The sequence below is a fragment of the Lampris incognitus genome, chromosome 17 (genome assembly GCF_029633865.1).
Source record: "Lampris incognitus isolate fLamInc1 chromosome 17, fLamInc1.hap2, whole genome shotgun sequence".
Classification (NCBI taxonomy): Eukaryota; Metazoa; Chordata; class Actinopteri; order Lampriformes; family Lampridae; genus Lampris; species Lampris incognitus.
In genome coordinates, this window is record NC_079227.1 from 16,954,173 (window position 1) to 16,979,501 (window position 25,329).

Below are 25,329 nucleotides of genomic sequence, written 5' to 3' on the forward strand. Positions count from 1 at the left end.
CTTGCTAAAGATTATGGTTTACATTGAAGGTTAAATCGCACATTCTGTCATCATTAGTATTTGTCACAAACTGTTGCGGCCTATTCTGTTCAAGGGCTTGAGTTTAAGTTTACTAACGTATCTGTTACTGAACCAATTTATATATAGTTGGGCTTGCATTAAATGAAGTTTCCTTTACTAATCCCCTTGGGGAAATTCATTTACTGGGGATATTAACCCATCCTAGCTGTGATCTGTGTAGCTAGGAGCAGTGGGCTGCCGCCTTCATGCTGTGCCCAGGGACCAACTCCAGATCTTTTACAATTGCCTTGGTCAGGAGCACAGACAGGAGTATAAACCCTAACACGGATGTTTCTTTTGATGGTGGGGGAAACCTGGAGTACCCGGAAAAAACCCACCGCAGACATGGGGAGAACATGCGAACTCCACACATAGAGGATGACCTGGGATGACCCCCAAGGTTGGACAACCCTGGGGCTTGAACCCAGGGCTTTCTTGCTGTGAGGCAACAGTGCTAACCACTGGGCCACTGTGCCGCCCTAAGCAGAAAACTGTTAAGCAGAAAACTGTTTGACAAGACTCACTGTCTTTCTTCCATGATTGATAAGGATGATGTTTCACAGATTTTGTTGTTGGATATTTTTCAAGCACATGTGAGAGGATGTGTTATCTCCTTTCAATCCTCGCAAAAAACATGATAGCTTAAAACGATCACAGTTAGAGGAACAAATACAAAAAATAGATGCAGAAAATGCTTCTAAAGCATCCACTAAGACACATAATAGAATCTCAGCCCTCAAATACCAGCTCAATCAAACACTTCCTGAATAGGTTTCTAGTACCTCCATGTTTACCAAACAGACCCATTTCAAATTTGGGGATAAACCACATATTGCTAGCAAGACAGTTGTGGAAAAGGGAAAATGATAGGACCATTCACGTGATAAAAAAAAAAAAATCAGAATCTGGCACCCCTTTTACCTCACATAATTATATTAATAATACATTTCAGCAATTTTATGAAAAATTTTACACTTCTCCAGCCATTGCACCATCTGAGGTTATAGAATAATTTTTATATGCATGTAAATTGCCCACATTAGCGCTGAGGGATTGGGGTTCCTTGGAGACAGAAATAACATGTGGGGAAATAAGAAAAATAATCAGCTCCCAAAAAAATGGTAAAGGGTCCAGGGCGAGACGGGACATGCAATGGGTTTTATAAATAGTTCAATAGCATTATTGCTCCACATCTGCAGAGGATATACAAGAAGGCTTTAGAGGTTGGCATGCTACCACCAACATTAAATGAAACTACTATAACACTTATTCAAAAGAAAGGGTAAGATTTAAAGCAGGTGGGTTATAGAGACCATGTTACTATTTAACACTGACAAGAAAATCTTGGCCAAGTCCTTAGATAGAAGACTCAGTTCTCATGGCTAAATTGATACACCCTGATCAGACAGGGTTCATCTCAAACAGACACTTGTTTCATAATTCAGACATCTTTTCAATATTATGTATTCCCCAGAAACTATAAGGAGGCTATGTTCATCTTGAGTTTAGATGCAGAAAAGGCCTTTGATTGTGTGGAATAGTCCTATCTATATGCGGTGCTACGAAATTTTGAATTTGGAGTAGGATTTATCTCAAGGGTTAAGTTACTATACAACAATCATATGCTAGAATCCTTACTAATTGGACAGTTTCAGATACATTTAATCTGTACAGGGGCACTAGGAAGGGATGTGTTCTTAGTCCCTTGCTGTTTGCACTTGCATTGGATCCCCTTGCAGAGACAATTCAGGCATGCACGGAAATTCATGGTTATGACACTGAATATACGTCAATCAAAATATCGTTATACGCGGACAATATTTTGATGTATATAACAACACCACAGACTTCTAATTCCTATCTTATTGGAAACAATTGAATTATTTGGTTCTTTCTCAAGATAAGACAAACTAGAGCAAAAGCGAGCTGATGCCTGTGCATTGTAGAGACCCTGGCCAGGCATGCTCAAACACACTCTATTCAAATTGGCTTTGGAAAAATTCACATATTTGGTGACAGAGATCATAAAGAAATATAACTCCCTATTTGAAGCTAATTTTGTGGCTATATTAGACAAGTTATGGACCAAATTAGAGTTTTGGAAAACACTCCCAATTTCCTTGATAGATAAAGCAAACACAGTTAAGATGATGTCTCCCTCGATTGTTAAGACTTCTTTCAAAACTTACCTATATACCTTACTAAAACATTTTTTTTAAAACTGTATTCCATAATTCTTCCATTTATCTTGAACTATAAATCCCATAGGATCAGGAAGAGTCATCTGTGCAAGTGTAAGGCGGGTGGGGGGCTGGCCCTACCAGATTTCAGGCACTATTATTGGGCAGCAAACATCCGCTGTGTCTCCTACTGGCTGGCGGAGACAATTGTGCTCATCAGCTGGTTGGCTATGGAGCGAGAGGACTGTCTACCCTACTTGCTCATTGCTATCGTAATGTCTCACACCCATTTCAAAAATCATGTTGTAATTACAATCCCATTATTCATAGTACTATCCAGATCTGGAGACAAACAGCAAAACAATTTAAGCTTGGGGCTCTATCTTTTACACTGTCGATATCGGCAAATCCGGCATTTACTCCTACAACTATTGATGGAGCCTCTGATCAATGGAGGTAATTAGGACTGTAAAGCATTGGGGATTTATACATTCAAGGTAAGTTTGCATCATTTTGGCAGGTTCCGGAGAAATTTGGGCTGTCAAAGTCAGATTTTTTTAGATAACTCCAGATTAGGCACTTTGTGAAGACCCATCTGCACAATTTTGAGAGCACAACACCTGACAAGCTGAACCAGCATCTGAGAGACTGTATAGTGGAATGACATGTAATTTCATTTATATATGATGTATTGCAATACCATGGACAAGTAAATATGAACTGTATAAAAAAGGACTGGGAAAAATAACAGGATAAAAATAACAGAGGACATCTGGGACTAGTCTACTACTACTTTCAGCTGCTCCCATTAGGGGTCGCCACAGCAGATCATCCGTTTCCATTTCTTCCTGTCCTCTGCATCTGGGACTAGTCTGAAATATGTTTATAGCTGCTCTCAATACCAGGAACTGTTTGGTATGGTTTAAAATGTTATACAGATTGCATTACTCGAAGGTGAAGCTACATAAAATCTTCCCAGAAATGTCACCAACTTGTGAGAAATGTGACCAAGCAGAGGCAGTTTTGCTTCACAGCTATGCATTATACCCTAAATTACAAGTACTCTGGATTGCAATATTTTCATGACTTTTAAAATCTGAGAAAGTTGACTCAGTTCATCTGGACACATCTATAGTGGGAGAAACGTTTCATCACTCATCTAAGTGACTTCATCAGTCTCAACTGACTGCAGGTATCCCCCCAACCATATAAACAGCACAGTTGCATAACGACCCAAAACATAATTTGCATATGAAACCGATTGTTGGTTTCAGATCGTTGGTCCAGATAAATTTATTCAACTTTCTGGGATTTCCTTACCTGGGTTATTGAGCATGCATCAAGAGATTTTCAATGTCCAAATATGACCAGATCCACTTTTGGTTATACAGGGCACATCCAAAAACTCTAAAAACCTACAGAACACACAGCATCATCTCCTGTCTTATGGTCTCCTTTGTGCAAAGAAACTTATTTTCTTGTTCTGGAAAAAGAAAAATGTGCTGACTTTTAAATCCTGGATAACACTGACCGATACCCTCCACCTGATGAGAGTCTGACATATCCTTAATGACAGACTGGAGGAATTTGAAAGTATTTGGAGACCGATGATCTCCTCTATGGAAGAGACAGACAGTTAAGATGCACTTTGCAAGCAGTAGCCTTTGTCACATCTAGGTGGCATTGCTCGGGAACGAGGTTGATGTTGGGGGGAGGGGGTATATTATTTGCAAATTGGTAAGTTACCGATCTTTGGGTCATTGTGCTGTATTTGGACATTTTTTATTCAGTTTTCTTTTCTTTGTTTTACTGTTTTTTGTCTTGTTTCACCTTTTTTACTTCCTTGTTTGTTTTATGTTTTTAAACATTGGAAATGAAGAATGATATCCACGCCATAGAAATCTGTGTTACTGATGTACACATGCTTCACAGTAAAGATATTTGAAACACAAACTTACAGACAAGGTGTTATGTATGCACACATCGACAGTGCTGCATTTGATTTGGTGCTGTTCTATTGTGCTGGGATCGATTGGTGATACCTGCGGGCTCTGGGTTGTTTGATCGGGTCTGCCTTTGATGCTGTGTCAGTCTAAATAAAGAATGCCACGGAGAGGTTGTGTCGAGCGACAGCGCTGTGTCCTGACGTGATTTAAAAAATACAATATTGGCGACGAGGATGGCTGATATCTCTCTCCCACCACCTGCCCCCTTCCTGGCATTACCTGGCGAGCCTCCGGTACCATGGACTCGCTGGCTACATAGTTTTGAAAATTACATCATCGCCTCAGGGCTCGACGACGTGAGCCAGGCTAGGAAGACGGCTCTGTTGCTACACTGCTTGGGAGCAGAGGGTCATCGTGTGCTCGGGTCTCTGGGGAACGTCACAAGCTTTGCCGAAGCTGTGGGACTTATGAGCACCCATTTCGCTGCTCCACAGAGTGCCCTCCTTCGGCGATTTATATTCCGTCAGCGACACCAACTGCCTGGTGAGTCTGTGCGGCAGTACGTAGCTAATTTGCGAGGGCTAGCTAGCTCAGGCAAGTTTGGCGTGCTTCAGGACGAGATGGTTCGCGACCAGCTAATCGAACACACCAACAACGCAAAGGTGCGTGAGACTCTCCTGCTGGAAAAAGACGATCTGCTGCTGTCCAGAGCAATTACCATCGCACTACAGGTTGAGGGAGCAGCTGAGTGTGCTGCTATGCTAAATACACAGCAAGTGGCCACCTCCAGTCAAGCTGCCAACGACTCCTCCCTCTACTCACGGCTGCCCCTCGGGACGCAACCCAGCCAGAGCGAGGCGGGCGCCGACTCCACTTGGGACGTCTTGCAACTGCAACGACGGCGTTCTCGGCCCCGCCCTCAACAGTCCTGTGGTAACTGTGGGTCTCGGTCTCATGTTTCAAGGGCTCAGAACTGCCCTGCCCGTGGCCAGACATGCCGTAGCTGCGGTAAGCACAATCACTTTGCCAACGTCTGTCGATCTTCCCCGGCTGGGTCAGAGGGCCACACCCCCCAGTCTTCAACCGCCGTCATTCACAAGGTGAGCTCTGGGCCAGTGTCATTCAAATCATGCACAGTCAACATTAATGATGTGTGCATCCCCCTGCTGTTGGACACCGGTGCAAGTGTGTCTCTCCTGAATGTTGATACCTACAGTCAATTTTTCGGTTCACTGCCACTGTCCGCACCCTCAGCTGTCCTCTGTGGGTATGGTGACTCCAAAATCGATCTGGTTGGCTCTCTCCAAGTGACTGTCCGCTATGGAACCAAGCTGGTGCCCAATGCAGTTTTTCATGTGGCACGCCGTAGGGCCAACCTGATGGGCCTGGACCTGTTCTCCGCTCTGGGGTTCTCCCTCTTAGACACAAGGGGGGCAGCAATCCTGACTGTCGCCACACCTTGGCAGCAGAAGTGGCCATCGCTGTTTATGGGGCTGGGCTGCCTCTCCGCCTTCACCCATCAACCTCTCCTCAACCCTGCTGTGAAATCTGTCATCCAACCACTGCGCCGCATCCCGTTGGCTCTCCGTGATGGGGTCTCCGCCGAGCTGCAACAACTGCTGGAAGCTGGCATCATTGAACCGGTGGACGCGTCACCTTGGGTCTCAAACCTCGTGGTGGCTAAGAAGAAGTCGGGGGGCCTGCGTGTCTGCGTCGATCTACGTGCAGTAAATAAGGCAGTGGTCCCTGATAAGTATCCACTGCCCACCTCAGAAGAACTCACTGCTCAGTTCTATGGCTCTGAGGTGTTTTCCAAGCTCGACCTCAGACAGGGGTACTTACAGGTGCCCCTCCACCCCAGCAGCCGAAACCTCACAGCCTTTGTGACACATGCAGGAGTGTTTCGCTACACCAGGATGCCTTTCGGTCTCAGCTCCGCCCCTAGCTGCTTCCAGAAAATCATGGTCTCCGTGCTGGCTGGCATACTGGGCATGGCCATTTATCTGGACGATATAGTGGTACACGGGCCCACCAGTGAAATCCACGACAAGCGCCTTAACATGGTCTTCGCAGCCCTGTCCAAGCACAAGCTAACTCTCAATGCTGAGAAATGTGTCCTCTCTGTGCCAGCCATCGACTTCGTGGGGTTCCGGCTGTCAGCGAGCGGTGTAACTCCACTACAATCCAACGTGGACGCCATTCAGGCCATCCCTGAGCCCAGCTCGGCCGCCCAGGTCGCCTCCTTCCTGGGTATGACAAGTTACTACCTGAGGTTTCTTCCCCAGTACTCTGCGACCACAGCCCCCCTGCGCCAGCTGCTGCGTAAGGACGAGCCATGGGTGTGGTCAAAGGCATGCAGTGACGCTGTGCGTGATCTCAAGACTCAACTGACTTCACCACCAGTGTTGGCTCACTTCGACATCTCCAGCTCCACCTTTGTGACCTGTGACGCATCAGCCACAGCGATAGGGGCCGTGCTGTCTCAAACCCAGAACGGTGTGGAGAAGCCCATTGCCTTCGCCTCCCGTGCCCTCAACCTGACCGAGCAGCGGTACTCCGTGGGTGAGCGTGAGGCGTTAGCCTGTATCTGGGCTTGTGAAAGGTGGCACCTCTACCTCTATGGCCGCTCCTTCACCCTCAGGACAGATCACCAGGCCCTGACAGCACTGCTGTCCACATCTGGGAGAGGCCACAAACCCCTGAGGCTGCACCGCTGGTCTGACCGCCTCCGCCAGTACAACTTCAGCCTGCAGTTCACCCCAGGCAGAGACAATGTTGTCGCCGACCTGCTCTCTCGCTCTGTCTCCACCCCAGCTCCACAGACGGACACTGACTGTGTGGAAAAGGACATTGTCCAAATGCTACACACACCCCTCCAGGCCACTGTCTCTCTGCAGGAGCTGAGGGCAGCCTCCGAACAGGACCCTGTCCTCTCCCAGCTCCGCACCTACATCCAGAACGGCTGGCCTCACAAGGTCCCAGAGGAGCTGGCTGCGTTCGCCTGAGTCAGACAGGAGCTCTCCTGCTGGAACGACACCTGCGTGGCACGTGGGTTTTGCACAGTGGTCCCAGCTGCTCTCCGTGCACGTGTTTTGAATACGGCGCATGAAGGCCACCTGGGCATTGTGAAACTGAAACAGCGCTGCCGAGACCTGGTGTGGTGGTCGGGGATAGACAGAGATATTGAGGCTCTGGTGAAGGACTGTTCTGCCTGCCTTGTGAGTGGCAAGACTGGCCACCAGGCTCCCCCACCCCTGCAACCTCTCGCCTGGCCCCCTCAGCCCTGGGAACACCTGCAGTTGGACATTTGTGGTGAGATCCATGGAGTTCCCCACCACCAACGCTTCATGGTGGTCGCCTACGATCTACACTCAAAATGGCCTGAACTCACCACTTCCGGCACTGTGACCTCACAGATCATCATCGACTTCCTGGACTCTCTTTTCTCTCGCTGGGGCCTCCCAAAGGCCATCACCACTGACAACGGCCCTCAGCTGGTCTCTGCTGAGTTCACTGCTTATCTCGAAAGCAAGGGCATCCGTCATATACGCACTGCGTACTACCACCCCCAGGCCAATGGCGGCGTTGAACGTTTTCACCAGTCACTGAAGAACGGCCTCAGAGCACACATGGCCCAAGGGTGCTCTTTCACGCAGGCCATCCGTCACACTCTGCTGCACTATCGGGCCACACAGCACTCGACCACAGCCGTCTCCCCAGCCTCTCTCATGTTAGGCCGGGAACTGTGCATGCCCCTTGACAGGCTCCGCCTCTCCACACCTCAGGCACCTCCCTCTGGGGTCAGAGCCTCAGTCACTCGTCAGCAGACGCGGATGAAGCAACGGTTTGACCAGTCAAAACGAACCAGGGTGCCAGACATCAATGTGTCAGACTGGGTCAGGGTCCGCAGGCCCCACAGGGACAATAAAATGGCTTCATACTGGTCCTCTCCTCTCCAAGTCACCCGTCAGCTGGGCCCAGCCACTTACCTCCTCAGCGATGGCACTTGGTGGCACTCCAGTCGTCTACGGAAGGTGTCAGCTCCGCCACACACAGCTGGTGACACAACCATAGCCATTCCCTCAGCATGGCGAGACGCCCCGGGGCTTCATGCAGCTCCTACACGGGCCCCAGACATTTCTGGGCCTCAGCTTCCCCTGCCATCTCCCTCCCCACCTCGGCCTGCCCAGCCTCAGGCCGCCCCGCGACCTGTTCGCACACGTTTACGCCCTGGCCACCTAGAGGACTTTGTGTCAACCTTTCATGTTTGAAATCCTGCCGGGGGGGGGGGGGGGGAAATGTTATGTATGCACACATCGACAGTGCTGCATTTGATTTGGTGCTGTTCTATTGTGCTGGGATCGATTGGTGATGCCTGCGGGCTCTGGGTTGTTTGATCGGGTCTGCCTTTGATGCTGTGTCAGTCTAAATAAAGAATGCCACGGAGAGGTTGTGTCGAGCGACAGCGCTGTGTCCTGACGTGATTTAAAAATACAATACAAGGGGCAGGGGGCAAGGTCTAGGCCTCTTTTATGCCCAACGTTAAATACGTATACGGTTACAGACGGAGCCTTCTGTCCGCACTGTATTCATTTCGTCCTTATTTGTGCACTTTTTCTGAAAACTTACGGATAAGGACGAAACACAGCAGTACCACCGGAAATTGTGGGGGCAGTGTAGCCAATAGTTCAAGCAAGACCAGCGAAACACGACGAAGACTTTTTAAAAATGGCGGAACTCTTTGAAGAGAGGTTGTGCGAGTTGGTGAGAATTTTAAAAACATGTTACGTCGCCCGAGCACAGGCGAAGTAAGGCACAGGTACACTAAAACGACCTCCTCCACCTTCGCCATGTTTGTTTTTGTCAGAAATTTTTGACACTGAACTGCTCTCTAGTGGATGTATTGCTTAACACCCATACCAACATAAAGGACGCAAAATGTAACGTGTGTAGAAAACTATAGGGCAAAAAATACAATTGGATCCAAAATGATAACAGGTCCCTCTCCGGGCTACTTTGGATGGTCAAATGTGGTGCAAGGATCCTACTTTGTGGGGACTTGTTCATCAGGGAAACTCAACCGTTAAAAATACCTTTCAAAAATGGTCCCACTGATAGTCCGCATACAACCCCTTTCGTAAATACCAGGCTATGTACACCCAATCTCTGTTGGGACCTATCGAGCGATCTACATCTTCCCATGTTCAATTTTAGCAGGGTCAAGAGGAACTTTGTTTAAGGCTAGATTTGGACCCAAGACCCTTCCTTCGAGCAGCCTCGGTCTGCTGGGAGGGCTGATATTGACAAGATAGATAACAGAAAGAGTCACATGAACAGTCTGAGCTCAACTTGTTTGTAGACAAACATCAGCCAAGTTTAGAGGAGCAGGTAGCCCCTCTGCATTAGACTCTTTTTTTTTTTTTTTACAATATCAACCACTTCTTCATCATGTTGTGGCCTTACTTATGACAGAAGTCCATATCTTCCATATCTTCCATTCCCAGACTCTATTACCATGACACTTATTATTACAGTGAATGGCTTCTTTTTCTAAAACATGAGTCCATGGTTTTTACAGTAACTACAAAGCAAGCGGATACATACAGTTACTATAGCTGGGGATGTCCGTTTATAACCAATTCATCTTAAGAGAGCAATAAGGGAAAGAATAAAAGTAAAAAATGAATAAATAAATAAATAAACAGCGCATGAGAATGGAGAAGATCAAAGTAACAAAAAAAACAGTAGTTGGTACAAATGCAGCATACTGCTGATTCTCATTACCACTACCTGCTACTGATACAGCCCAATTCCCATCTGAGACATGCACCTCAACACATAAACACACACACACACACACACACACACACACACACACACTACTGAGACATCTAACCAAAGCAACTTCTTTGTCAGATAATCAGAATATCTTTGTACAAGCACTAAACAACTCTAAAAACACAGAACGCTCTTCCGTCAGAGCTCCTCATTCCCCCCCCCCTCCCCCGTCTTTTTCCAACATCTTATCAAAGGTCCAAATCAAAACACATGTCTTTAGTTCCAGAACAAGTAGAGGCAAGGTTGGATAAGCAGGCACCAGTGCTTTCAGAAACCAGTGACTTAGTGGCACACATCCTGGACACAACATTCATGTCACTGTCTGAATGATAGCTTGGCTGTAGTGGCGGGAGAAAAGAATAGGCCTAAATGAGGATGAGTACCAGCCTAACTATGCACAGCCTGGAGCTAGTAATAAAAAGCCTGTTATAGTAGATTAGATGGCACTGTCTATCACTCACTCACTCACACACACACACACACACACACACACACACACACACACACACACACACACACACACACACACACACACACACACACACACATGCACAACTTAACTCCTTCGCTAAATTCCCCAGCTATCCCAGACAGGCTACCCCATCTGTTATGGCAAGAAAGGGGTTAGGATTAAGAGTGTGTGTGTGTGTGTGTGTGTGTGTGTGTCTGTCTGTCTGTCTGTCTGTCTGTCTGTCTGTCTGTCTGTCTGTCTGTCTGTCGTGCACATAATACAGTACAAGAGCAGGTGAACTCAAAAGCCCTTCAGACACTACTTGGCTGCTACCCAACAACTCACGCTGGCGGATAGAGTAGAGGTCTGATTAACCCAGTTGTATCCTCTTAGCCGGCTAGTTAAAAGCGCTAAGTCCTGATGTGTTGCAAATTCAAAAGACTACAAAAGAGACAAAGACTTGGTCCTAAAAGCAAACAGCTGGGCACTCTTGTTATAAGAAACGGCTGAAAGGGACACACCATGCTTTTGTTTACACACACACACACACACACACACACACACACACACACACACACACACACACACACACACACACACACACACACACACACACACACAGCCATATATAAACACACACATGCATGCCCATGTACACACACACACACACAGACACTCCTCTTTTTACCTATAAGTCTAAGAGTCTTCTAATCTGACCCGAGACCAGATGGGTTATCCCTGATTGGGGACAAGGGTATAAGAGAAGGAGTAGAGAATCAGGAAACGATAGGAGGAAATAATCAGTTGTGGTAACAGGAAGGAACAGTTACCTCCATTGACAGGCTGGGCTTAGGAATTGTAAGCATGCACAGCCAACACTAACAGGTTTGATGACTCACAAGTTTCAGGTTAACTGAGTAAAAAAAAAATGTCCGTAATGAAGCGGTCCAGTTTGATTTTTTCCATGTACTGAAAATATGCACATTCATTAATTTGAATGTTTTATTATTCCAGAGAAAGCTAAGTGAAATCTTTGCCTTTACTTAATAGTTTTAAGTTTAAAATTTTACAGCTATGTCAACTCAGTCATTATTATTTAATGTACTTCATTCAGAGGGTTCCTGGTTTCTTAGAACAACTGAGCACCAAAATCTATTAAATTACTTTGAGAGTGGGCATCTGGGTGGAGCGGCGGTCTATTCTGTTGCCTACCAACACGGGAATTGCCAGTTCGAATCCCCATGTTACCTCCAGCTTGGTCGGGCATCCCTACAGACACAATTGGCCGTGGGTATGCGAGTATGTGTCCTGGTCGCTGCACTAGCGCCTCCTCTGGTCGGTCAGGGTGCCTGTTTGGGGGGAGGGGACTGGGGGGAATTGCGTGATCCTCCCATGCGCTACGTCCCCCTGGTGAAACTCCTCACTGTCAGGTGAAAAGAAGCGGCTGGCGACTCCACATGTATCGGAGGAGGCATGCGGTAGTCTGCAGCCCTCCCTGGATCGACAGGACGGGGTGGAGCAGCGCGCTGGAACAGCTCGGAAGAGTGGGGTAATTGGCCGGATACAATTGGGGAGAAAAAGGGGGGGAAAAAATAACTCCAAGAGTAACCTTCTACTGCAGCAATATCATTATGCCATTTGTGTCTTAGTGCAGTATTCGTTTAGAGAAAAATGCAGGTCAGCCAATAAAGAGCGAGATGCTTCACTCCTCTCCACTATCAAACTGCATGGTGAGGTCCAGAACTGGAGAACACCGTTTTCTACAAACACTGTCTGCTCCTCATTGACAGCATCACACTTACTTATTCAGAGAAAAAGCAAGCGCTGCGTTATTCTTAAAATGCAGCTGCAGCTATAAAATCACAAGATATTCCCCCCAGTTCCTTTCCTTGGATGCAAACGAAACTTATTTGACTATAAAAGGCATCATAAACTAGTTCAACCGAAAAGAGATCACATAATCTACCACTCATATCAAGAGACGTGCCAATTCAAACCGAGCTCATTCGCTTGGTTAACCATTTGACAGGATTTTAACTATGGTCAATGCAATTCTGAAGCAGGAGTCTGGAATTACAATTTAATGAAGCGCACCTTCAGAAAGGTTTTGGGTGACATAAACGAGATGTTATTTAGACACAGATATGCTAACACAATGTGGGGCGGCAGCACGCCATGGAGATCCAGCATGATAAGGAACGTAGGCTTGAGGGCGTGTGTGTGACCATAAAGCATTTGGGGTTTAGACAGCATTCTTAACAAAAAAATTTGGAGCACTTGCTTATTTCTTCTTTTTTTTTTTTACGTTAATTGACCTGTTGATTGACTTACACGTAACCCCACTATAGTATCAAAACGAGCTGGCCGAGGTTGGCCGCCCTAGATTTCTTTGCCTAACCTTGCTGATGTCCCAAATGGTCCACTCATACACCCAATAAATGTTCAAATATGATCTTTTGCCTTTGTGTCGGTTGTCCATCTGCCCACTAAGAACAACCTAAAGGCCATGTATTTATCTTGACTGAATGAGGGTTGGGCTGTGGTCAAGATGAAAGCAAGCATTTGCTGCAACAAAAGCCATTGTAATCGTAAAGGCCTTTGAAGAACTAGCTTATAATGGTCTTCTTTTAGGGAGGGCGAACAACGCCCATGTCAGTATCATTCAGTTTAAGTGTGTGTGTGTGTGTGTGTGTGTGTGTGTGTGTGTGTGTGTGTGTGTGTGTGTGTGTGTGTGTGTGTGCGCACGCGCATGATGAGTATTTCACACTAAAAGGCATGATGCGAGTAGCTAGACCAACACCATCAAAGGCTTCTAAAACATGTTAGATGTTCATAATTCACCTGTTGACTGGCTAATCAAACAAACAGAGAGAGAGAGAGAGAGAGAGAGAGAGAGAGAGAGAGAGACAGAGAGAGACAGAGAGAGAGAGAGACAGAGAGAGAGAGAGAGAGAGAGAGAGAGAGAGAGAGAGAGAGAGAGAGAGAGGGGACGTGCCAGAAAGGATAAATCGGGGAGGGGATGATAAGCCTTGTTTAATTGACTGAGCCCAAACCTCGTGTCAGCAGATGGTGAATCAGGGGAAGAACCTCACATCTCAGCTCCCTGTCCATCAGTAGGCCCTGGGGCCACCGCTAATCCCCCCTTGGGTCATCATGAGCCATTCTGCACCATCTTCCTACTAGTTTTAACTTCAGGTACCATCACCAAGTGCCACACTAGTCACTACTCTTCTCACCGAGGAAATCCACCATCCATTTTCTATCTCCCTGGCTGATCTTCATTCTTTCCTACTCTCTTCAAACTACACCAAGTCTATACTTGACAGCTGTATTCCCACACTCACTACACACACAGCAATCAATACCGTTAGATGGGCACAATTCTTTGGCTTTATATTCTTTTTATGTGCGTTTCGCAGAAAGTTGAGTCAGTTCATCTGGACACAATAATATGTGTTGTGTCCAGCCAAACTGATTCAACTTCCTGCAATTTCCTTATCTGGATTATTGAGCATGCATAAAGCCCCTTTATGTGTTTGTTTGGATCCATTGTCATACAGCGCATCTTGCTTGCACAATATGTTATGTCCCATCACATTTTGTCCTGCTGCTAGTGTGGGAGTCCTGTTTTGTATTGTGCACATAATTTGTCAACATCAATTCAGAAGAGTAAAATTTGCTCACGTTGTACTCGGGAGATAAAAGCCATTCTTTTTAGGCTTCCCCCATTCCCTTACAACCTTTTTACTACATCGTCCACAGACATTGTTGTCATCAGGCCAGATTACACATCTCATCTCATTTCTCTGCCAGCCTCCCATCTCAGCCTTCATCTGGCTTTCCTCTGCTCCCCAGTCTGACAATCCCTTTCTTCTTACAGCTGGACCACCCTCCCACCCAAAACAACCTACTACACCATAAGCCCCATGGCCTCAAGCAATCTCCTGCATCCAGTCAAACCAGCTGACTAGCCACCCCAGCGATATTACAAGTTCTGTCAACCAAGTGTCTGATCGCTCCCTGACCCCATAACCCCCAACACCACCACCCTTCCCCTCCAGCCACAGGAATTAGACTGAGCACACGTCCGCCTTCCTTCTGCACCCAGCCCTGGTCCAAGGCTTACCCCCCAAAGAGTTGGGCACGTCCAGTATGTCACCCTGACACCATCAAACCTTCTCAGTTAAACCTGACCCCCACAATCCCAAGGGGCAACTCTGTGCTAAGTTTGGATAGGCTGTACTCATTTTCAATGTCACACTTAACTTAATGTGACCACACAACTGCAAAACACTGTTTTTGGAGGGATTTGGTTTTCCAAGCCAGCCACTACCAAACAATCAATCAGCTTTTAGTGACAATTGTGGTGAAATGGCTATTTTGTGAGTGGGTAACAGCATAGGTCATCTGCAGAGCCAGCACTGCAGCAGACTGGAGCATCTGCTGTGTTTTTCTATTAGACACGGACGTCTGGCAATAGTGACAAACAACTAGACCATTGAACATGTCCAACAAGGCCCCTCAGGGATCAATGGTGTTGAAAGAACTGTGTGTGTGTGTGTGTGTGTGTGTGTGTGTGTCTGTGTGCACGCGCGTGAGATAGAAATAGATAGATAGAGATAGAGATAGTGAAAAACATGTTTTCTGTCTGTGTTGTGTTTTCTCCAACCAGGCTCATACGAAATTTTGTCTCTTTTGTGTACACAAGTACATGAATGAGATGACAATAAATTGTTCCTGAATTGTTCCTGACCTACTTGGATTCAAAAGATTACACTTAGCAGATCAGGTCAGATAGTTACTGAGACCAGTGTTCAAATGCATACTGAAAAATATCTTGCTTCGAGTAGTTCAGAGAAAAGTACACAACAAAAGGAACAAATAATATCACATCATTCTACGTAGCAAGCAGCGTCTGCCTCCACTGTAGTGTGTGCCGGAGTTATTTTCCTGACAGTTAAGAGCTTTTTTTTCCCCGAGCAGCCAGCCACGATGATGAAAGCCCTGAGCAGATAACTCCACAAAGGGAGGCTTCGACTTTCAAGAGTCTGCCTGGCCTTAACTTTCCCCAGGCCTGGATAAAGAGAATACTGTCATTAGCGACAATGCTGCAGTAACAGAGCCAGCTTGTTGCCCAGACCAGGAATCTTTGTAGATAAGAAACTTGAATAAATAAATAAATAAATAAAGCTCCTAAACCTGCACAGTGAGGCATGCAGTCTGCAGGGTCTGCATCTGGGAGATTAGCTAACATTGTACAGCATTTTGAATCCACTTAGTAGCAAATCGTTCCCAACCCAACTGCTGGAAGGGCGGTATTGGTGTGTTGGTCGACAGCTGAATCTGATCATGTAGTTATCACAGAGACATCACTTGCTACAGACGGACATGGAAGGAGACGAGACCAGGAAAAAAAAAAAAGGAAGAGCACTTACCCATTAGCGCCATTGTTACAATTTACTTTTCTTACTGTTGCCATAATTACGTTTTTCCTTTTCTGAGATCAGTGCCACCGTAGACTCCTGCAAGTAAGGCCTTTTGTTTTACTATGTGGAAAGCACTGCATATTAAAATCAACTTATCTAAATAGAATCTCAACTGCCAACTCTGACCACCTAAACCTTTTGTGACAGGTTTTGTTTTTTGGTTGTTTTTAGCCATTTTTTTTATGAGAGACTTCTGTGTAGTCCACAAAGGTCACGTGTCAGCAACTGTTTTGCATATTCGAAGCTATAGCTGCACAAAGAACAACCAGCACTCACAGAATATGACTGGTTGCTAACACTGGACTGTTAGCGGTCTTTTTTCGTCACATCACCGCTATGTGACATAATTTTTGGCCCGTTTGCATTCTGTCACCCTGAATCAAATCAGTGTTTTTACTCTCATTATGAGACCGTGTGACAACAATGACATTTTCATTTAAAGTTAAAATAAGTGATTGCAGATGGAGGAGTCGGGGGGGGGGGGGTGTCCTACTGGAGATTAGCGGTTGTGGTGAGAACCCAGTCCTCTAGAGTTTCTTGGTGGAAACTACATTCCACTTCTATCTATAGTCAAGAATAAAGGCATCATCATAACATTGAAATAATTCTGTTATCTAACCTCCGTTTGTGTTTCAGGACACAAAGTTGCACAGCCTGAGACTACGTGCACAAACAGAAAAGACAGAGACACGTACAGAAAAGACAGAGACATACAGAGACACGTACAGAGCATCCGGAAAGTAATCACACCCATTCACTTTCCCCACATTTTGTTATGTTACAGCCTTATTCCAAAATGGATTAAATTCCTTTTTTTCCCTCATCAATCTACATATAATACCCCATAATGACAAAGCGAAAAAGGTTTTGTAGAAATTTTTGCAAATTTATTAAAAATAAAAAACTGAAATATTGCATGTACATAAGTATTCACACCCTTTGCTACGACACTCAAAATTGAGCTCAGGTTCATCCTGTTTCCACTGATCATCCTTGAGATGTTTCGTCCTCTGGTTCAATTCTTGCCAGCTCGCTTACATCATTGAGCTGACAGTCCCCTGGGAGGATGCAGTCGATGAAGCATACAAGCGTAAGAAGCTGCGGTACGCCAACCTAGCAGCTGAAGCAGAGGACAGAGGCTGGAAGGTGAAGGTGTGCCCTGTGGAGGTGGGTTGTAGGGGCTTTGTTGCCAGCTCCACAGCAAAACTCCTGAGGGAACTAGGTGTCAGGGGGCAGGCCCACAGGAGAGTGATCAAAGAGCTAGCCAACACTGTTGAGAGGACTAGCCACTGGATCTGGATCAAAAGGAGAGACGCCGTCTGGGCTGCCAGGGTGAACAGCTAACCACAGGTCACACACCCAGGACCGATCAACCTGTGGTGGGCCTGCCTCAGCGGAGGGTGTCTTGTGATAAAAAGCCAAAACACCCTGTGATGCTGAGCCACACAACTGACGATGGGTCCTGGTGGTGGCAATGTCACTTTGGCAGACATCTCCAGTTTAATTCCCACCGAAACTGTTGCAGTGCAAACACTAGGGATTTTAACAACCAGTCCTTTTTTTTAATCTTGAATATGTGGAGTAAACCAGTGACCACTGCGAAAGGGCAGCTGACAATCACGGAAAGACCAGATGATGGCCTGGAAAGACTGCTGACAGGAGGGAATAGACCCCAACGGGACTGGTATGGGCTAGCGACTCATACTAGCAGGACCAAGTGCTAGTTAGCGTTCCTGAATCCACCCAAAATTGCTACGAAAACTTTTAAGGAGAAGAATACCCCCAGAGTCGGCGAGAGCGGGGGCGCAAGATGACTCACAGGTGGATCACACGGTAACGGAACAAGGAAAGGATTTGACAATGAGTCGGACGACCACCACTACAACCAATGGATCATCAGCACTGGCAGGACAAAAGCTGCACAGCTGCATCTGTGGCTGGTCAAAGGTTACATCAGTGAAGGGTCTCAAGATCCATCAAGGCAAAAAGAAGTGCCTTAGTGAGCTCGGCAAGGGGCCTCGCATTGACCAATACTTTTTAAGAAGTAGGCCAAATCAGTCGAGTGAAGCCCGGAGGCAGGAGAATCCCCACAGTCCTCAGGGTATCAGCACCCCAGACGTAGTTCAGCTTTGCATAGACCCTCCAGTGGACTCCGGTCTGGAGCCCGGCCAGCCACAGCCAGCAGCAGAGAGGAAGATGGAAGGAAGAAAACCTCAAATCCTGTGGCCCAAGTCCAGCCAGAAGATTGAGTGGGAGACCATCAACTCTGACCTTGTCCTCTTGCTAGAAGGTCAAAAGGGAACAGTTGAAAGAAAACTGGAGAATATGGGAGCCATAATTTACAGCTATGGCGTAGAGAGATTTGGCGTAAAAGAGAAGATACCCAGTAGGCAGAAAGACCCTTCAACCCAGCCCAAATCCAGGGGGCAGCGGGAAATTGACAGGTTGGTGAAGGAGAGAAGACAACTGAGGAAGCAGTGGAGGAAGGCCACAGAGGGAGAGAGGGTTGGGCTTGACGCACTGCAGGCTGAAATAAAGCAGCGTTTGACAAAGCTGCAAAGAGCAGAACACCTCAGACGACAGCATAAGAGGAAAGAACGGGCTAGGACTCGCTTCTACAGCAACCCTTACAGCTTTGTCAAGAGCCTTTTTGACAGCAAGAAGAATGGGAGCCTCAAGAGTCCCCATACAAGATCTGGAAGAGCACCTAAAGAAGACCTACTCTGATGTCCGGAGACATGAGCCAGTCACCATCCTGGATGACATGCCACCAATTCACCCACCGGACCACCATATGGACACAAGACCCCCCACATGGAGCGAGGTGGAGAGGACGGTAAAGCAGGCAAGATCGATGTCAGCTCCTGGGCCCAATGGTATTCAGTATAGACTCTATAAGAACACTCCTGGAGTCCTGAAATACCTCTGGAAGCTGATGAAAGTGGCATGGCAGAAAAGAGTCATACCCAGGGCATGGCGAAGAGCAGGAGGCATTCTGATCCCCAAGGAGAAGAACTCTTCCTGCATCAGCCAGTTTCACCAGATCAGCCTTCTAAATGTAGAGGGAAAGATCTTCTTTAGCATGATTGCCCAAAGGCTCTCCACATTCCTGCAAAGAAACAACTTTGTCGATACATCAGTGCAGAAAGCTGGGATCCATGGCTTCTCGGGATGTCTGGAGCATGCTAATATCATCTGGTACCAGATAAAAGCTGCCAAGAAAGAACGGAGAGACCTGCACATGGTTTTCTTAGACCTCGCCAACACCTTTGAATCGGTTCCTCACAAGATCCTGTGGATGGCGTTTGATTTTTTTCCATGTCCCCAAAAACATCACAGAGTGGGTCAAGACCTATTTTCAGGATCTCCAGTTCTGTGTCACAACACAGAACACCACCACCACTTGGCAACATCTGGAAATAGGCATCATGGCGGGCTGCACTATTTCCCCTCTGGCATTCACCATGGCAATGGAGCTTTTCATTCGTGCATCTCGATGGGTGGTGGGAGGCAAAAGGTCCAGGAATGGCCTGTGTCTTCCACCAATCCGGGTGTACATGGATGACTTGACCACCATAGCAACAACAAAACCATGCACCAGGTGCCTGCTGCAGAAACTCCAGGAAAACAAAGTGGGCAAGAATGGATTTTAAACCAAGCAAATCTCGCAGCATCTCCGTTGTTAAAGGCCAACTAACAGATGGACGGTTCTGCATCAGTGATCAACCAATCCCCACAGTCCGGGAGAAGCCCATCAAGAGCCTCGGATGGTGGTACAATGCAGACCTCAAAGACAACCAGCAACTGGAGCAACTTCGTCAGGATACAATCAGTGGCCTCAGGCAAATCAACAACACTGCACTGCCCGGGAAGTTGAAGCTCTGGTGCTTTCAGTTTGGGCTGCTACCCCGACTCATGTGGCCAATAACCATGTACGAGGTCTCACCATCTCATGCAAATCGCTTGGAGAGGCTAGTGAACTCGCAGGTGAGGAAGTGGCTCGGACTGCCAAAATGCCTCAGCAGTTTTGGACTCTACGGCAATGGAGCCCTCGCACTGCCAATTTCCGGCCTGGTTGAGGAATTCCAATGTGCCAAAGTGAGGCTGGACATGTGCCTCACAGAATCCAGAGACCCAGTAGTGAGAGGAGTTGCTCCAACCCTGGCAACAGGGAAGAAATGGACCCCAGCTGCAGCTGCACTGGAGGCAAAATCTGCCCTCCGCCACCGAGACGTAGTAGGCCATGTTCAACAAGGCAGAGGCGGCCTTGGCCTGGGAATAAAAACACCTACCTGGCAAAAGGCGACTACTACCGAACAGAAAACTATGGTGGTTGAGGAGGTTCGCCAACAGGAAGAAGCAGCCAGATGTTCTAAAGCCATAGCACAAACCAAACAGGGCCGCTGGATGAGGTTGGAGGGTGTTGAAAAGAGGAAACTCACATGGAGTGAGCTCTGGAGAATGGAATCAAACAGGCTGAGTTTCATCATCACTGGAGCATGGAATCAAACAGGCTGAGTTTCATCATCAAAGCCACATATGATGTCCTGCCCTCTCCCACAAATCTAAATCTCTGGCTTGGAGAGAATCCATCTTGCTCCCTGTGTACAGCCCCAGCAACCCTCAAACACATCTTGGTTGGCTGCAAGACCAGCCTCACCCAAGGCAGATACACCTGGCGACACAATCAGGTGCTCGGCAGCTGAACTCGATCGCAAGAGGGCTTCCATCAATGCTCAACCCTTCAACAACCAGGAAGGGCCCTGGCGTTTTCCAGCTTTCGTTCGGGAGGGGGATAAACTGAAGGCCAACCCTTCACTTCCGGACTTAGGCTCACTAAATTCAGCCAGGGATTGGGAAATGCGAGTGGACTTAGGCCAGAAGCTCATCTTCCCGACAGAGATCACAACAACCACCTTGCGACCAGACCTCGTCCTCTGGTCCAGTTCTTGCCAGCTCACTTACATTATTGAGCTGACAGTCCCCTGGGAGGATGCAGTCGATGAAGCGTACGAGCGTAAGAAGCTGCGGTATGCCAACCTAGAAATATGCAATATTTCAGTTTTTTATTTTTAATAAATTTGCAAAAATTTCTACAAAACCTTTTTCGCTTTGTAATTATGGGGTATTGTATGTAGATTGATGAGGAAAAAAAAGGAATTTAATCCATTTTGGAATAAGGCTGTAACATAACAAAATGTGGGGAAAGTGAAGGGGTGTGAATACTTTCCGGATGCACTGTACAGACATACACACAAAACAATTTCTTAACACAAGGGGAATACAAAAAAACATAAGCAGCATCAGCCTGTGTTTGACCTTTACTCACTTGTCTTGTTGCACTTGACTTTGGAGAGGAGTTTGTGTGCCAAAAGAAGATCTCCATTCTTCACAGCTACCAGCAGATCCTGTTCCTTCCCCATCACTACAGCCTTGACCACAGATGAACAAACACTACTTACAGTGGTCAGCCACAGACCCTGGGCTGTCTGTTCATTTACAGTTCCTTCAGGCAAAGACTATCAGCATACTGAAAATGTGTTCCAGACACATTTTTTGTTGTACCCAAGTCTCTAAAATAGTCCCTCAGCCCTGTTCCTTGGAAGACCTAATGATAAATGGAGAGATAACATCTACATATAATAGTCAGTGAGCATCGTGTCCGACAGAACAGGTAGTTATATTTTAACAATTACAAGAGTAGACAGGCTCAGCACCAGGTGGAGAGGCAGAGTGCTAGGCAAGCAGTTCCCCTTTTTCTGGAGTCCAGGTCCATTTTCTGTGTTACGTTCTTACATGGAATCCTGTCTGGTGTGTGACGAAGGTCTGGATATGGATTCTGGATGAGTGGTGCTGAGCCTTGGCTGACTGCAGGGAGTTATGTGAAGAGTTCGGTTGGTAGTGTCTCTCAGTCAACGTGGAGGCTGCAGCCCAGCCTGCCATAACCGCACAGAAGAGGTTGCTGGAGAGACAGAGAGAGAGGCAGAGAGAAGAAAGTGAGAGAGCGCAAGCGAAAAGTGAGGAAAAAAAGTCACTTCGTCTAGATAATTTACTGCCAAAACACATCAAAGTATCAATTTATTTCCAGCAGAAAAACATCCTCCCCGTACTCTTCCCATGGCTGTGTCACAGCAAGTTGCCACTTCTCTCTCCATTACTCTAAGGGCTGTGTGATTATGGGCTTTCAAAATGATGGGTGTTAATAGGGTATAGTAAGGAATGGGAGCTTTAACATCTTAGCTTCTTGGATAACCTTCAAACTTCTTTAAAATGTACCCAAGTCATAACAGAATTGCCCGAAAGTCTGATCTGCCCAAAAAAAATGTGCTGTTTTTGAGGTCTACATCACCAAAACACTGGAATAATGCGGCGATCCAAATTACATTTAAAAAAAAAGAAGTGCCTATTACATAATCTAAAAAGCAAGCATCTAACTTGTTTTTGTGCTTGCATCCGATGTGGGCATGTTGAACTGGGTTTGTAAAACTGCAGCTTTTTATGGATGTATTTCAATGAAATTAATCCATTGGTTTGTGATTTAAGATGAAACGCGTGAAAACTTTGATCTCTTTCTATGTTCTGCTGGAAAAACAGATTAAGTATGATATATATTATGTTGATTCATGGTCATGGCCAATCTGGGCCCTTACACAAGGTTTTTTTTTCCAGGATGCATCCTGGATATCACATGTCAGTGACACAGAGACTGCAGCCAACTTCTGGTGCAGCCTACAGTTCTCTGGTAGGTTATAAAGCTGAGCTGGAGCAGCCCCGTCTTGCATACTGTTAGAGCCTCTCATCATCATAGGGTAGTGTGTGAAGGCAGACCGTTTCTGTGAAACATGAAATACTGAATGACTTAAATAGGCCACATTCACAGTGAATGTGATCCGTTTGATTAATTTTTCATACATGAAGGGCCTTTGATATTAAATAACCTTATGCAATCGTGCCACACCTCAGATTTTGATGAATCGATGATGTCACCATTCAAAACAGAAGACGGGTTAAATTCCGGCAAATCGATGCTAGAATTGACTAGTGACTATTGGGCATGTCTTTTTAATTTGACCCGATTGTTGTATCTCATCCATGCAAGAATGTCTTGTGCGCTACACAAGCCAGCATAATCTGTGAATCTTTCCATGCACTACAGGGAGCAGTTCTTAGTCCATCCAAGACGTTTCCCAAAATGTAAACGTAAAGGAAGTATCCTTTCAGTCGACTTGTGTCTGACTGGCTTTCCGCCAGCTCAAGTCTTTGGAAAAAGCAGCAGACCCTTATTTTTTTCTTTCTCGAGAGGAAAAGTGAGGCAGAGCTGACCACAGCTTCAAAACCAATTTGCCTGAAATCTCCATCATTCGGGACACCAAGTGCAGAAATGGCACTAAGGGGACACTATATAACGAGAAGAAATTTCTTAAACGGGGGTAAAAAAACAAAAACAAAAAAAACAGCCCCTACACGTTTTGTCTTCATCTACCACTGAATCATATCTAAGATCAAACAAACTCTTCAGCCAGAAACAGCCTCCAGTTGAGACAAAGGCTGATTCTGGGTGCAAAACAAAGGCCACAATTAGGACTACCGATGAGCCAATGAGGCAACCAGCAGATCACTAGACATCACTATGTCTCAAAATCCCTCATTAGATTGAAAGCAATAGAGAAATTAAGAAGGCAATATTATTCTTTGTTTGCAAATCTATGTGGGGCTCTGGGCTGTACAGAATACACATTCTGCTTACCATCTAAAATGAGGGGCTTTTAACCAGATGTTGAACCCTACTGCACGCTGTCATTCTATTTTATCTGGTAAAGATTGAATTCATATCTACAACCAATATTTTTAGGCATGGCAAAAACAGAAGTAGCTCCTAACCAGACCAAAAGACTGTTAAAAAGATAAGCTATATAAGATAATTATTTGTAAGGAGAAAAACTATCTATGCAGAAGCATCGCCTTGCAGCAGAGGACAGTGTATAACTTTTCACACATGATCTAAAACTAGAAAGACACCTTGCTGAGCAATAAACAACGTGCAGCCCATAATACCAAACAAGATGCAGTAAAACAGACCAATGATAATGAGCCATTTATTTTCCAACTGAGCAGGGAAGCTGGCTGGGATTAGTAACCACGCAGTTCCTAGTCATACGACCACAAGCAACTCGATCAGTGGCTAATGCATACTTGAACCAATACTACATATGCAGCCTCATATGGACCCATCTCTGTACGTCTGCATGCAGCTTGGTCCACTTGATTTAACTCGCGGGCTAACTTGGCCGAAACTCTCTTCTTCAATTGGCGCGCCTGCCTCGGTAAGTCAGGTGCTCTGCTCCGACCAAAGTCATCAAATCTATCCGTCTAATCACGCTGATGGGTGTGATCGATTCTTCCCAGCTTATTTGTCAACTCAACAAAGAGATATTTAAGGAAACCGCGGCCTCACCTGCCGTGGTAAGTAATGCCCGCCGTGGCGCTGACAGACGCACGTACCGGAGGGAGCGCTCGGATAGCCCGTCTGTTAAGTTGCAGGTGGCGGGGTGACGTCTCAGCACCCCGCAAAGCACCCCGCAAACACAAACGACACTCCGACACAAACGACAAAGTAAAAATAAATAAATAAAAAGACTAGATCAACACGGGCGATTGACTGAAAAAAAACATTTTCCTCACTTTCCTTCCCTGCGGTGCAGTACGGTTAAAGAGGCACAGCGCCGACTTTGACAGTTTAAAGGCGCCAAGGCTCCTCCTTCCCCCGCCGATCGCCCCAACACAACATCCGGGAAAAGTGGCGGAGGCTGTCAGCTGGCACGTCTGAATTCCCCAGGAAAAAAAGACTAAATGGCAACAACAGTTACATATTCGCAGAGTATTTCCCTCACATAAACATAATCCAATTAATAATTCAATTTCTCAGCCCGCTGAAATCCCTCTTTAAAATGCGGCTGACGCGAGAGGGGCGGCAGTTGTTAATTGGCGCCATCTGTCGGAAAAAGAGGGAAACGGACGCTGACAGGAAAAAAAGGTTTTCAGCGCTTATTGCCGTTAATGCGGCTTTTTATCCATCCGTAGACGTCTTCGGAAGCAGAACTTGAGGCTTTTCCATTTCGTGTCAGTTAGTTATGGATAAGGTAATTATAGAATAGAATATAGAGCTTCATTTATAGTGATGGTAACATAAATTATACAAACGACACTAACAATTTGTATTCATCATAATTGTTTGTAAGTCGTATACTGATAAATTATACCAATATAGGGTTAGGGTTGTGTTTCATTGTGGTGAAAATTCAAAATCCGTTCCTCAGCTTGCCACTGTTGAAATGTTAACAAGTGTCAGAATGAACGTTTGGAGGTTT

At 46.2% G+C, this 25,329-nt stretch overlaps 1 protein-coding gene across 1 annotated transcript in view; it reads right to left on the bottom strand.

Moving 5' to 3' along the window:
* The window catches only part of LOC130127254 (caskin-2-like), a 56,548-nt gene extending 35,150 nt beyond the window's left edge, over positions 1 to 21,398 (bottom strand). The window contains exon 1 of the mRNA XM_056296830.1: positions 21,291 to 21,398. Coding sequence (XP_056152805.1) covers positions 21,291 to 21,384 — 94 coding nt within the window. The 5' untranslated portion in view covers positions 21,385 to 21,398. The remainder of the gene's footprint in view (positions 1 to 21,290) is intronic.
* Between the last annotated feature and the right edge of the window lie 3,931 nt (positions 21,399 to 25,329).